This window comes from Macrobrachium nipponense, chromosome 24 (genome assembly GCF_015104395.2).
Source record: "Macrobrachium nipponense isolate FS-2020 chromosome 24, ASM1510439v2, whole genome shotgun sequence".
In the NCBI taxonomy this organism is placed as follows: domain Eukaryota; kingdom Metazoa; phylum Arthropoda; class Malacostraca; order Decapoda; family Palaemonidae; genus Macrobrachium; species Macrobrachium nipponense.
Window position 1 is genome coordinate 72,119,254 of NC_061091.1, and position 13,224 is coordinate 72,132,477.

At 42.9% G+C, this 13,224-nt stretch overlaps 1 protein-coding gene across 1 annotated transcript in view; it reads left to right on the forward strand.

Moving 5' to 3' along the window:
* Positions 1 to 13,224, forward strand: part of LOC135203457 (heterogeneous nuclear ribonucleoprotein U-like protein 1) — a 69,803-nt gene that overhangs the window by 20,242 nt on the left and 36,337 nt on the right. Inside the window, exon 2 of the mRNA XM_064233185.1 lies at positions 6,144 to 6,286. Coding sequence (XP_064089255.1) covers positions 6,144 to 6,286 — 143 coding nt within the window. The remainder of the gene's footprint in view (positions 1 to 6,143; positions 6,287 to 13,224) is intronic.

Genomic DNA, 13,224 nt, shown 5'->3' on the forward strand with positions numbered 1-13,224 from the left:
CTTTTGTGGACATTCGCCAGGATGCTTCGGTGGAAGCTAGGCAGGACACTTTGCGAGAGAAAAGACTTGTAGAAGGCGTCTTATTTGCTGTTCAGGACGTTTCTTAGGTACGCTTGACGCTTTCTAAACGCTCGTCAAGAGGAGGTTTTTTCAGGACTCTCCACAGGACATTCCTTTACAGAAATTTTTAAAAAGGATTCGGAGTTAGCGGAGAGACATACCCGAATTTTTTCTTCGATCCCTCTTTCCTCTTCTTCGATTTCTCTGAGAATCGGGAAGATTATATACTCGGATTCCTGGGTGACTTTCGGTCATGTTAAAGGGGTTTCCCCTATTAGCAAAGTGCTAATAGTTTTGTCAAGTAAGGACGTTTTCCCCATTGTCAAGATACTAAACGTTTTGTCATTTAAGTGGGGGACCCCTCATAAATGGGGTAGTTCTCATTGACATAGATTTTAACGTTTTTATCGTTTAAGCGGATAAACTCATTAACAAAATTTCAGAAGAGCTCTCATTCATTTTCAGAGGCTCATCCGGGGAGTAAGAAAAAGAGACTTGTAGACTAGATCCAGGAAGTCTTATGTCCAATATCATAAGAACATTGAACGGTCCTTTTCGATCTCGGTTCTCTCTGATGATCTCTATTCGAATATTACTCCCTTTTCTTGGCAAAGAGTCAAGGAGTTCTTTTAAAAAAGTCTCATTCATTAGAACGTGGACAGTCGTTTTCCTTTCTTTCTCTCTTCCTCGTCGAGGAAAGATGTAGTAGAGAATTCGATGTTCAAATTACTACAATACTTACGTAGTTTATCTTTGCGTCATTTTGCTAACGCATGGGTCAAGTCATATACGCATATCGTATTTACCTCTGCGGATAGAAGCCGAAAGAACTGTTGTTCTAATGTATTTATTTGACACTCCCTTCAACCTTCCAAGAGTTTTCGGAGTAAGAACAACTCTTCAGGTTAGACGAGAAGTATTCTAATTGAACTGCAACACCAACTCAGCTTCTGTATTTAGCGAATTTTGTTTCGTTTAAATATGCCTGCTTGAGAGTTTCCTTTTGCTCGATAATTTCATACCTATCCCTTCGTAAAAGGAGTAGCTGGCAACTCAGGCAGATAGTGCGAGACGATGAACAAGGCTGCTGTTACTGTGATGATGATCTACGCAGTACCGGCTAGCTCGGTGTCATGCGCGGTTGGTTACGTCTCTCTCCCTTGCGGGAATGGCTGAATAAACCGTCTCTCTGCCCTACAATCATGGATTTTAGCCTCGGGTTGAGGAAATTTCTAGTAATCATGAATGAACATGCCTTCCGTTTACTTAGAAAATTTCAACAAGATATATCTTATACTTGTTCGGTGCGGGTTTACCGCACGGTAACAGAATTCTGTACGAATCTACCGCGGCATAGCACTATAATAATGCTCTCCTGCTTATGCAAAGCGCAGCCTTATTTAGGGAAGGAAGCAGGCTGAGTGAGGGAATGGATGAGTTTGCTGGGGACCATTTCCTCGCTGGAGAAGCTTGTTTTCCCTGAATAAACAGCAATTCAGACCTCTACAATTTTTCCTCACGAAGAAATTGGAATAACATCAAAGATCTTGTAATAATTCTAATTTTCTTTCAACGGCTTGAGGATCACCTCGGGTGATAGCGAGAGGGTGCCAGACATCCGAACAGAGGAACAGATGTTCTGGCACATTGTCTGAAAGAATTGGAAGCCAAATTGGTCGGCTCTCCAGTTCCTCGAAGGGGTGAGTTTGGATGCGTGGCCCAAATCATCTCGGATAATTTCTCAGCTCTCTCATAGCTCAAGAAGAGAGAATTGGTTATGGGCTTGGGCACGGAACGTAACGATCCTCAAGAGGTTAGTTAAACTAGTGCACGTCCGTGCGGGGTCTTCTCGATCGAAGGCAACAACTACTGACGTCTGAGTAATCCCACTTAGAAGTATGTCGAAAGTGAGGAGAGACTGAGGGCGTCCTTTCGTTAAGGTTTTTCGTAATATTGAAGACGAAGGAGCTTCCTCTTAAGTTGTGTCCCTTATTCATGATCCTAGAGGATTAGCTTTAGTCGCCACATGTTGGCCTCTAAGAGGTTGGATTCACAGAGGTCAGGTAATTCAGAGAATTGTCCAAAGACCCTTCCGAGGAATCGGTGTTAATCTAACATCGTCACTTAGTGAAGTATCTAATATCTCTCCTCTCTGAGTCTGAAGGCGTTCAGACTATCGAGAAGCGATAAGATCTTCAAGATTAATGGCAGTCTCTGGCCAAGGCAAAGCAGTGCTGCCTATTTTCAGTGTTCAATCGGAGGGGGGGGGGCCGTTTTCTGGAGATAGTGAAGGGAAATGACTGTTCCTCCACCTCGACCTCTGTGAATTTCTTTATGGTTCTATCTTTCCGTATGAAGTATGAGATAAGATAGAAGTCCTAACTATTGTAGAATATGCAAATATGTTGTTGTCGGCCTCTAGGCTCAGAGATTCGGTTCTGTCAAACAACAAGCTTCACGATCTTTGAGGTCTGGGGAGATCTTGACATTCTCTGGATCGCAGGTTCCGGCATGGAACTTAGACGTTAGTCTGAGTTTCTGATGCCAAAAGCATTTCGAAACCTATCCTTTCTGCGAAACTTAATACACGTGACCAGAAAGGATAACATTCTAACCGCTCTAGCCACGGCAAAGAGGGTTAGTGAGCTTTTAGCCATCATCAGAGGTGTTAGCTTTAAAGGACATAATGCGGTCTGTCCTCTAAGCCTTCCGTTCTTGATAAGAACGAAAACCTGTCTAACCCTTGACCGAAGGCTTGGAGACCAAGGGTATGGCACAAATTGTTGGGCAAGGGCATTAGAGAGTCCTGTGCCCTGTCGGGTCTCTCAAGTTTTATCTTGATAAAACTATGGAAAGTCGAGGTCAACGGACAATCTGCGGTGTTTCCGTAAAAGACCAGACTGGTTCATGTCCAAGAACACCCTGGCATTATAGTCAAGGAGTTCTTTTAAGAGTCTCATTCATTATGTTTGCATAAAGATTTGAGATTTTTTCTTAATATGAATGCTGAAGAGGTGAGGGCGCGGCCTCGGAGGCATTTCAACAGGGCATGACACTCAGTAACATCCTGAGTGCCACGCTTTAGCGAAGCAACTCTGTGTTCGCTTCACACTCCCGACGGGATGTGAAGACGACATTTGAGATCTGTAAGTCGCTAGGACCATACATATCCGTAGATATATTATTGGGGGCAGCAAGCAACACGAATCCTATCCTATAGAAAAGGGATAGGGTGTGCTTTTAACTTTGTAAGGGTTGGTCGCTTGAGGCGCGTTCCTTTTCTTTAGCCTAGAAGTTATGGAACTAACTTTGATAGGTTAGGTCAGGTGGTGGTTTTTAGCTTCGTTGCCCTCAGAAGTATGGTCATATGGTCTAGTCACATTGTGGTCACGCCCCGTTGACAGATCATCTAGAGCGCACCAGCATTACAGGTCTCTACCTCGCTGGCAACTCTAGTAACGCAGAAGCAGACTTTGGTGACAGTAATCACGAAGTCGGCTATGCTAACAGGTGAGGAACCAGATGTATATCATCTACTTAATTTAGTTTTTCCCAAAAAATCCTATTCTGTCTCTTCCCACCATCCGAAGGTGGGATTCAGCTATATATATATCTGTCAGGTAAGTTTCATGAACAAAATGTTATTGTTATATACAATTAAGTTTGTTTCATACTTACCTGGCAGATATATATAATTTAAGTGCCCACCACTCCCCTCAGGAGACAGTGGCACTGATAAAATATGAATAGAAAATGGGAATAGTTCCTGATATCCGCCTCCCAACGGCGGGAATGGGTACTACCACCTGGCCGCCCACTGCGTGTGCCGCGAATTTTGAAATTCTGTCGGACTTCGGAGAATACAGCTATATATATATCTGCCAGGTAAGTATGAACAAACTTAATTGTATTTAATAACAATAACATTTTTATACATTCAACTTACCTGTCAGATATATACATGGCTATTGACTCCGCGCGCCGACAGAATTTCGAATTTCGCGCACACGCTACAGGTAGGTCAGGTGATCCACCGCGCTGCCGTTGGGTGGCAGGAATAGGAACCATTCCCGTTTTCCATCAGATTTTTTCTGTCGGCCATACTGGCAACATCGTTGTTGGTATCTCCGGCTGGATTTCGTTTTTGAATTACAATTGATCTTCGTTTTGGACCCTTTGGTGACGTATTTGGATCGTTGTACTGGCATACTCTATTTGAGGGCCCCAGAACCAGAAAGTCGTATATGCCACTTCCATGGATTTGGAGTATGCATACTGGTAGATTTGCAACCTTTCTCTGTGTATTTGAGGCATTTCTAGGCCATTCCACCATTTACATACGGTTCGAAATTCCTACTGGGACAGTCGGAATTATCGATTTAGCTACAGGAAAGAACATGACTTCGAGCGGTGCTGGCAGCCGCTCGGACGGTTCATGAGGACCAGATAGACGCATATCACTAGCGCTGATTAAGCCAATGAGAGCGCGCGTCACTTTGCGGGTAGCGAATTCTAGGCCAATGAGCGTTTTTCCCCATAAGGCGCGTGAAGCATCGACCAATCACGCGCAGCTTTACAATCTCCCGCCAATGTTTACATCTCACTTCAGTGATCATAGCGGGAGATTACGATTATCCGTTGTGTTGTGCTGTTATTTTGTCTAAATTACTCTTATTTGAGTACATTATGTCTTCTCTGGCAGTAATAATAGCGTAGTACTAGTAGTAGTAGTAGTAGTGGATGAGGGTCACAGCTGGGGTAGCGATGTTTGGAGCTAACAGACTGCAATCTGATCGAGTTAAGTCCCCTTCACATTGCAGCTTCTATTAAAGGATGGGGGCCCCTAGTAGTAGTAGTAGTAGTAGTAAAAAAAAAAATATTATGATAATAATATTATTGTGTATTATTGACGGTTAAACATCATGGTGATTCAAGGTTATCATCGTCAAACATTCATTATTACAACCATCATAATTATTCTATTTCTATTCATTATTTATTATCATTATTATTATTATTATTATTATCATTATTATTATGACAATAGTATTACTATTCTATTATAGTATTTTCTTGTGATTGATTATAAGTATCGATGTATTATGATGATGAAAGGTTATCATCATCAGTGTCATTATTAGTACTAATATTATTGTACTATCATCATTATTATTATTACTATTATTATCATCATTATCATTATTATTATCATTATTATTATTATTCCCATTGTTATTATTATTACTATTATTATTATCATTATTATCATTAGCAATTCTCAGTTTCTTATCACAAAAATGTATCGTCTTTTCAGCACACTATTATTACTTATCAATATTATATTAATAGTATTATTATCATTATTATTACCAGTATTATTACTATTACTCTTATTAATATCATCATCATTATTACAACAATATGATAACACTTTATTATCGTTTAACACATTCAATTATGGTTTAAGTGCTTGTTATGACTCAAATATTAAAAAAAAATGGGAGTTTGGCAGACATTTTGAATGCTAGCGCGCAAGCGCACCCAACAATTTTTTTTCAAATTTCACAAAAAACTTATAAAAGAGTATAGCTTTCATATGAAACTAAGTTTAAATCGATATCTTTCTTAGAACCAGAGTAATGAATGATAAACTTTAAGGCCAATTTACTAATTTTTAAAAATAAAAAAAGTGGCATATACGACTCTCTGGTTCTGAGGCCCTCATTTGTGGACCGTTATTGGATTTTGGCTTGGAATTTTCATCATGATGTCTGATCCTGGAAGTGTGGTGAGATGTGTGTGAATGAAGGGTGCAAGGTGAGAATGCCGAAAGCTTCGGTTGATCCTCACACTGTATGTAAAATATGCAGGAAGTATGAATGCTCTATAGATAACACTAGTCATGAATGTGAGAGTTTGAGTGCTGAAGGGTGGAAGTCTCTAACTTCTTATTTAAAGAAATTAGAGAAAGACCGGTTAAGGAAGTCATCTTCCAAACCAAGCCTAGCTCTCAATTTCAAGTGGTTTGGTGAGTAATATTGTACCCTCCTCTAACATTATGAATGCTCCTTCTAATATTTCAGACCTTCTCCTAATGCAGATCCTACGGACTCTGCTTCGGAGATCGCAAGCCTTAAAGCAGCGCTTATGAAAATGGAGCGTAAAATGGCTGCTATAGAAGGTAAACAAAGTGTTAGTGCTGTGGAAACTGATGTGAATTTCCCCAGTAAGTGGAGGAGGCGCCTGATTGGCTTCACAACGCTCCCAGGCCTAGACTTCTTTCAAGCTCCCAAGCCCAGAGGAGAAGGAATGTCAAAAGCCTTACGGAGGTTGTGGAGAATCCCCACCAGTCAGACGTCTCTTCGGCAGAATCTGTAACGCCACAGACTGCCAGAGAACGCATTAGAAAAAGCGTTCTACGTGAATGTTTTTCGTCATCTGAGAATTCCTCACCTAAAAGAGGATGGAGATCAGCGGATCGTTCTCGTCCCCTGAAGAGGATCTGGGAAGAATCGGGGATAAACTCGAGTCCGGAACGTTTTCGGAGGATTCCCCGACGGAAATCAAGAAAGCAAAAGTTTTGCCTTCTCCCGCTAAGTCGGGGAGAATGGAGAAAGAATGCTCTCCTTCCTCTCGTTTTGATCAAAGAGAAGAAACTACTAAAATATTGAAGGATATGCAAGAGTCTATTGCTTCTCTAGTCGGAGTTCTTTTCCAGAGACCCTCCAAGAAGAAAGGATATTAATCTTCGGTTAAGAGGTAAAAAATCCTTACTATCAACCTCCCAGAAAAGAAGATTCTTCTTCGGATGAGGGGTCTATTTTTCACAGACCCGCGCATTCGGGCGCGCGAGGCGCCAGCAGGCGTGGATGCCAGTCAACCGCAAAGAGCTAGCAGCTAAGCACGAGGCGCCAGCCGAGCGCGATGCGCCAGCCAGGCACGAAGAGCTAACCAGGCGCTATCCGACATCGGGACATGGAAGATTCAGAGAAGGGACTACTCTTCAGAACAAACCTTTAACTATTAAGAGAAGTTTCTCTAAGGAAAACGACTGGAGCGCCAGCCAAGCGCGAGACGCTAGCCAGATGCGATGCGCCAGCCGCGCGCAAGGATTCGACCAAGTGTGATAAGACAGCCAGGCGCGAAGCGCCAGCCAGGCGAGAAGCGCCAGCCAGGCGAGAAGCGCCAGCCAGGCGCGAAGCGACATCCAGGCGCGAAGCGCCAGACTGCCGAGAAGCGCCACAAGCCAGGCGCGAAGCACTAACCGAGCGCGAGGCGCCAGCCACGCGAGAGAGCCAGCCAGGCAGCGAAGCGCTAGCCCGAGCGCGAGGCGCCAGCCGCGCGAGAGGAGTCAACCAAGCGCGAAGCACCAGCTGAACGGGAAGAGCTAGAAGTTGCAAGGAGTAAACAGAAGATCCTTACTTAGGCATGTAATGTCTTCAGATAGCGAGTCTCCTACAAATAGAAGCCTAATTCAAGGAAGCAACCTAGTACATTGAAGGTTACAGTTTCGACTTCAATGTCCTCAGAATGATTTAGTGGAAAGGAAAGGGAGAGCTTCTAGATCTGTTAGTCTTTCTCCTTCTAGGAGTATTTCTCCTAAAGGGAATAGATCTACAGACAAAGATTCTCATAAGAGAGCTCGCTCCCCTTCTATGATGGAGTTGGATGAAGTGTTGGAGGAAAGAAACCCCGAACAATGAGGGGGTATCTAATTATAAAGTGTTAGCCTCTCTTCTCCTTCAAGAATTTGGAGACTCTCTAAGCCCTGCAGCTCCTCCTTCTCCAAGATCTCTGTTCTCGAGTACGAAGATTCCTAATCTTCTTCGTATTTATTTGAAAAATGAAGCCAGCCATATCAATGAGAAAGGCTATTCAATCATTGAATAATTGGATGAAGGTGAAGAAGGAAGCTCAAAAGACAGTTTTTTGCTCTCTCCATGTAAGCTAGGAGGTAGGAGAGGAATATGGTATAGGACAGAGAAGAGATGGGGCTTATGCTTCCATCTTCCGCAGAGGCGGATTTTTCGAGCTTGGTTGAAGCATCAAGGAAAACATGCTTTGAACTCAGCTAAAAGCATATTTAAGCATGTCAGAATTGGATCAGCACCTTAAGGGACTTTTCCATGTACTAGAAGTTATTTAACTTCTTGGATTGTTTCCCTTGGAGTGCTGGCCAAGAAGGCAAAATGAACCAGACGTTTTGGAGCCTGAAGTGTTACATTGCATCTTATCCTGCATGGATAAGGCAGTCAAGATGGTTTGGGAGAATTGTCATCTCTATTTGGATCAGGAGTATTTGTGAAGAAGAGATCATTATTTGGTTCATTTCTAACCAAAGCGGTATCTCCTTCACAAAGGTCAGCCCTTTTGTGCGCTCCTCTCTCGGATCACCTTTTTCCTTCACACTTGTGAAGGAGATTTCAAAGTCGCCTTGCTGAAAAGGCAACCCAAGATCTATTAGTGCAATCCTCCAAGAAAACGAGACCAGCAGTACAGTGGCGAGAAAGACTACTCGTACTCCGGTAGTGCCCTTTCGGAGAGGTTCCACCTCTCGTCCTCCAACAAAAAAGGAAGACAGTAGAAAAGCGAGGAAGTCCTCCTTTCGGTCTTTCAAGGGATCAAAATAGCAGCGAAGTCCTCCAAACATCTGTAGGGGCCAGGACTCCTAAACTTCGTAGGGGCTTGGGTGATAAGGAAAGCCGATCCTTGGACGCTAGCAGTCTTGGGGAAAGGTTACCTTATACCATTTCAAGACAAACCACCTTTGTCAAATTCCCCAAAGGAACTGTCGGCGAAGTACAAGGACCCTGTTCTGAGAGAGAGACTTCTTCAGATGGTGATAGGATGAAGGACAAAGAGGCAATAGAAGAGGTTCAGGATCCTTCCTCTCGGGGTTTACAACCGCCTATTTTTTAGTACAAAGGCATCCGGAGGATGGAGGCCAGTCTGGACGTGAGCATCCTGAACAAGTATGTGGAAAAGGAAAAAGTTCTCGATGGAGACTTCGGCCTCGGTTACTCTCAGCCCTGCGAAGAGGAGACTGGATGGTCTCTCTAGACCTGCAGGATGCCTATTTTCACGTTCCTATTCACCCGTCATCAAAGAAGTACTCAGGTTTGTGATACAAGGGAAGGTCTACCAGTTCAGGGCCTTGTGCTTCGTGCTTCGTGCTTCGGCCTCTCCACGGCTCCACAGGTATTTACGTACCTGATGCGGAACGTAGCCAGATGGCTACACCTGGAAGGCATAAGCGTCTCTACCTAGACGATTGGCTGATAAGAGCAAAATCCCAGGAACAATGTTTGGAGGATCTGAAGAAGACACTCGAATTGACAAAATCGTTAGGACTTCTCGTGAATCTCGAGAAATCGCAGATGATCCCCAGTCAGGACTTAGTCTATTTGGGATTCAGATGAATTCTCGGGATTTTCGGGTTTTCCCGTCCCAAGAAAGGATTCTTCGAGGGATTCAGAAAGTGACAGCCTTTCTAAAGAAGGACAGGAGTTCAGCCAGGGAGTGGCTGAGCCTTCTAGGGACTCTTTCTTCCCTGGAGCAATTTGTGTCACTAGGAAGACTTCATCTGCGGTCTCTGCAATTCTTCCTAAGAAAATCATGGACTTGGAAGAAGGGCCATCTGTCGGACACTTTCCGGTAACAATAGAGGCGAAGAAACACCTAAAGTGGTGGCTGCTCCCACTCAAAAAGAATGAGGGAGTGTCCCTAGAGGTTCGGAACCCAAACCAAATCTCGTTCTCAGACGCTTCAGAGACGGGATGGGGAGCGGACTCTAGGGGCAAGAGAAGTCTCGGCAAATGGAGAAAGAACCAAAAGGACTGGCATATAAATGCCAAAGAACTATATGCAGTGTTTCTGGCATTAAAATTCTTCGAGTCAGAAGTAAAAAATCAAGTGATTCAAGTCAACGCAGACAACACCACGGCGTTGGCTTATATAAAAAAAGCAAGGGGGGACGCACTCGTTTCCCTATTCGAGATAACGAAGGATCTGTTGACATGGACGGAGGAGAGGAATATCACCCTCCTGACCAGATTTGTAAAAGGGGAAAGGAATGTCAGAGCAGACAGGCTCAGCAGGACAAACCATGTTCTCCCACGGAGTGGACTCTGCACGAACAAGTCTGCCAAAGTCTTTGGAACTGTGGGAAGACCCGCAGATAGATTTATTTGCGACGTTCCTTTCAAAAAGGATAGAGAACTTCTGCTCCGTAGTAGAAACCCGAGAGCGATAGCGGTGGATGCCATGCTACTGGAGTGGTCGGACTCGACGCTTACGCTTCCTTCCATTCAAGTTGCTAGGAGTAGTAATGAAGAAGTTCGTAGCATCAACAGGGACGAGACTAACTCTCATCGCCCCGTTTTGGCCATCACAAAGGTTGGTTCACAGAGGTACAGGAAGGACAGTAGACTACCCAAGATCTCTTCCAAACAGGATAGATCTCTCAGACAACCCCCACTTCGAGAGGTTCCATCAAAACCTCCCCGCTCTCGCTCTGACTGCCTTTCGACTATCGAAAGATTGATCAGAGTGAGAGGCTTCGAAAGCAATGCTAGAGCCCGAAGATCGTCAACTATTCAAGTCTACCAATCGAAGTGGGATGTGTTCAGAAGATGGTGTAGGAAGAATAAACTGTCCTCCTCCGATACCTCTGTGACCAATATAGCAGATTTTCTGTTATTCCTGAGAGAAGAATCCAATCTTTCCGTGTCTACTATAAGGGGATACCGAAGTATGCTCTCAGCAGTATTTAGAAATAGAGGTTTTGAACTTGGCAGAGGAATAAAGATTTGCACAATCTAATAAGATCGTTTTGAAACTTCAAAATCTATATCCGCAATTACTCCAAGCTGGAATCTGGATGTTGTACTCAAATTCCTTACATCAGAAAAATTTGAACCTCCCGACCGTGCCTCGTTCAGAGACTGGACGAGAAAGTGTATTTTTCTCATAGCCTTAGCTACGGCTAAGAGAATAAGTGAAATCCATGCCCTAGATTCCCGGGTGGGTTTTAAGAAAGACGCAGCCATCTGTTCTTTCCAAACTCTATTTTTGGCAAAAAATGAAAACCCTTCGAAACCCTGGCCAAGGAGTTTTGAAGTAAAAAGTCTTTCAACATTAGTAGGAGACGAGATTGAAAGAACTTTATGCCCAGTTAGAGCTCTTAGGTTCTATCTTAAAAAGAAAGAAGAGCTGCGGGCATGTAAACAAAGTTTATGGTGCGCAGTTCGGGACACGAAAAGGCCAATGTCCAAGAATGCGCTAGCGTATTTTATTAGAAGTGTGATTAAGGAGGCTCATAGCGAATGTGCAGAGGAGTCCTTTAAAATATTACGAGTTAAGGCTCATGAGGTAAGAGCCGTGGCAACATCATTATCTTTCCAAAAGAATATGTCCATGAAGGATATTATTAATGCGACCTATTGGAGATGCAACTCGGTATTCGCATCCCACTATCTTAGAGATGTTAAAATTACCTATGACAAGTGCTTCTCTCTAGGTCCTTTTGTGTCTGCGGATACAGTGCTGGGACTGAGGACACATACCGATCCTTAACTTTTAATAAAAGTCTAATATTTCCAAACCATACCTTTGGGATGGGCTCTAAATTTCTTACCTGACGGTTAGATGTTGCACAGGCGGCCATGGCCTTGTTTAGGTAAGGAACTGTGAGTTTATCTTACAGGATAGGCTTGGATAGAGACTGTGTCTTTGATTACGTAAATCTCCACTTTTGAGGCAGGTTTGTGGGTTACTGCTGGTAAGAGTGCTTGGTGTCGCACAGGCGGCCGTGGCCCTTGCCAGTAAGGAGCTAGAAATGTGCCTTTTAAATGGAGTGGTACTAAAGACCTTGTCTAAATTCGTACATGAACCTCACCTTTTGAGACAGTATCAAGATTTTCTGCTGACAGGAGTACTTGATGTCGCACAGGCGGCCTTTGGTGCTTTTGACAGTAAGAGAATGTGAATAGGTCTTAGAAGCGAGGTAGTACAAAATAAAATTATTTTTGTTTATTTTTATTTATTTATTTTTCATAGAAAATTATGTGTAAAGTATTTGTGATTGAGTTTTTGGTTGTTTGCAAGGAGTTCGGGGATGACTCCTTGCAATCTTAGAAATAACATTTTGTTAGGTTAAGGTGATCGGGATCGGGATTGTGCTCCTTAGAAAAAAGGTTCTTGTCATATAAGTGGATTGAAACCCTTTGACATAGCCCTTATAGGATCGGCCAAGTAAGTGGATAAGACCCCTTTGGCAGACCTACAAGAACTCTTAGCAATAGATCAATATCTCGCTGAGGCTCTTGAGACTAAGCAGACTCCTGGGCATTAACCATGAAGTCTTCAGTCTAAACAGGTAGGAACCAAGGTTTTATTTAATTATTACCCACAACGATTGTTGTGATTTCTGTTTAAATCAGTTATTAGCTGTCTTTACCCTCCTCCAATGGTGTGAATCAGCTATGTATATATCTGACAGGTAAGTTGAATGTATAAAAATGATATTGTTATGATACAATAAAGTTTTATAACATACTTTACCTGGCAGATATATACAATTAAATGGCCCACCCAGCCTCCCCTCAGGAGACAGATGGTGTAGAAAAAATCTGATGGAAAACGGGAATGGTTCCTATTCCTGCCACCCAGCGGCAGCGCGGTGGATCACCTGACCTACCTGTAGCGTGTGCGCGAAATTCGAAATTCTGTCGGCGCGACGGAGTCAATAGCTATGTATATATCTGCCAGGTAAGTATGTATAAAACTATTGTATCATAACAATATCATTTTGCACCTTTGGATGTTTTTTTATCTCAATCTTTGGTTGTGGGTGGGTGTGTATTTCAGTATATAACAGTTTCTTTGTCATTTAGGATAGCTTTAGCACATAGGTCTTCAAACTATGGCTTTAGGGCCTCAAGTTACTCATTATTTTGCTATTTTATTAGAAACATCTTGACTTATTGCTTCTCAGTTAATAGCAAAGTGATTGGAAGTTTTAAATTTAAAAAATTGTTTATTTGATATAAATTCATCAATATATTAGTAAATTGGTCATTGCCTAACTACTTATTTCCTGTAGCAAGTCTAAATAGCAAAGGGGGTTAGATTTACCACCATTAAAGGTACTGATGCCCGGCCAAT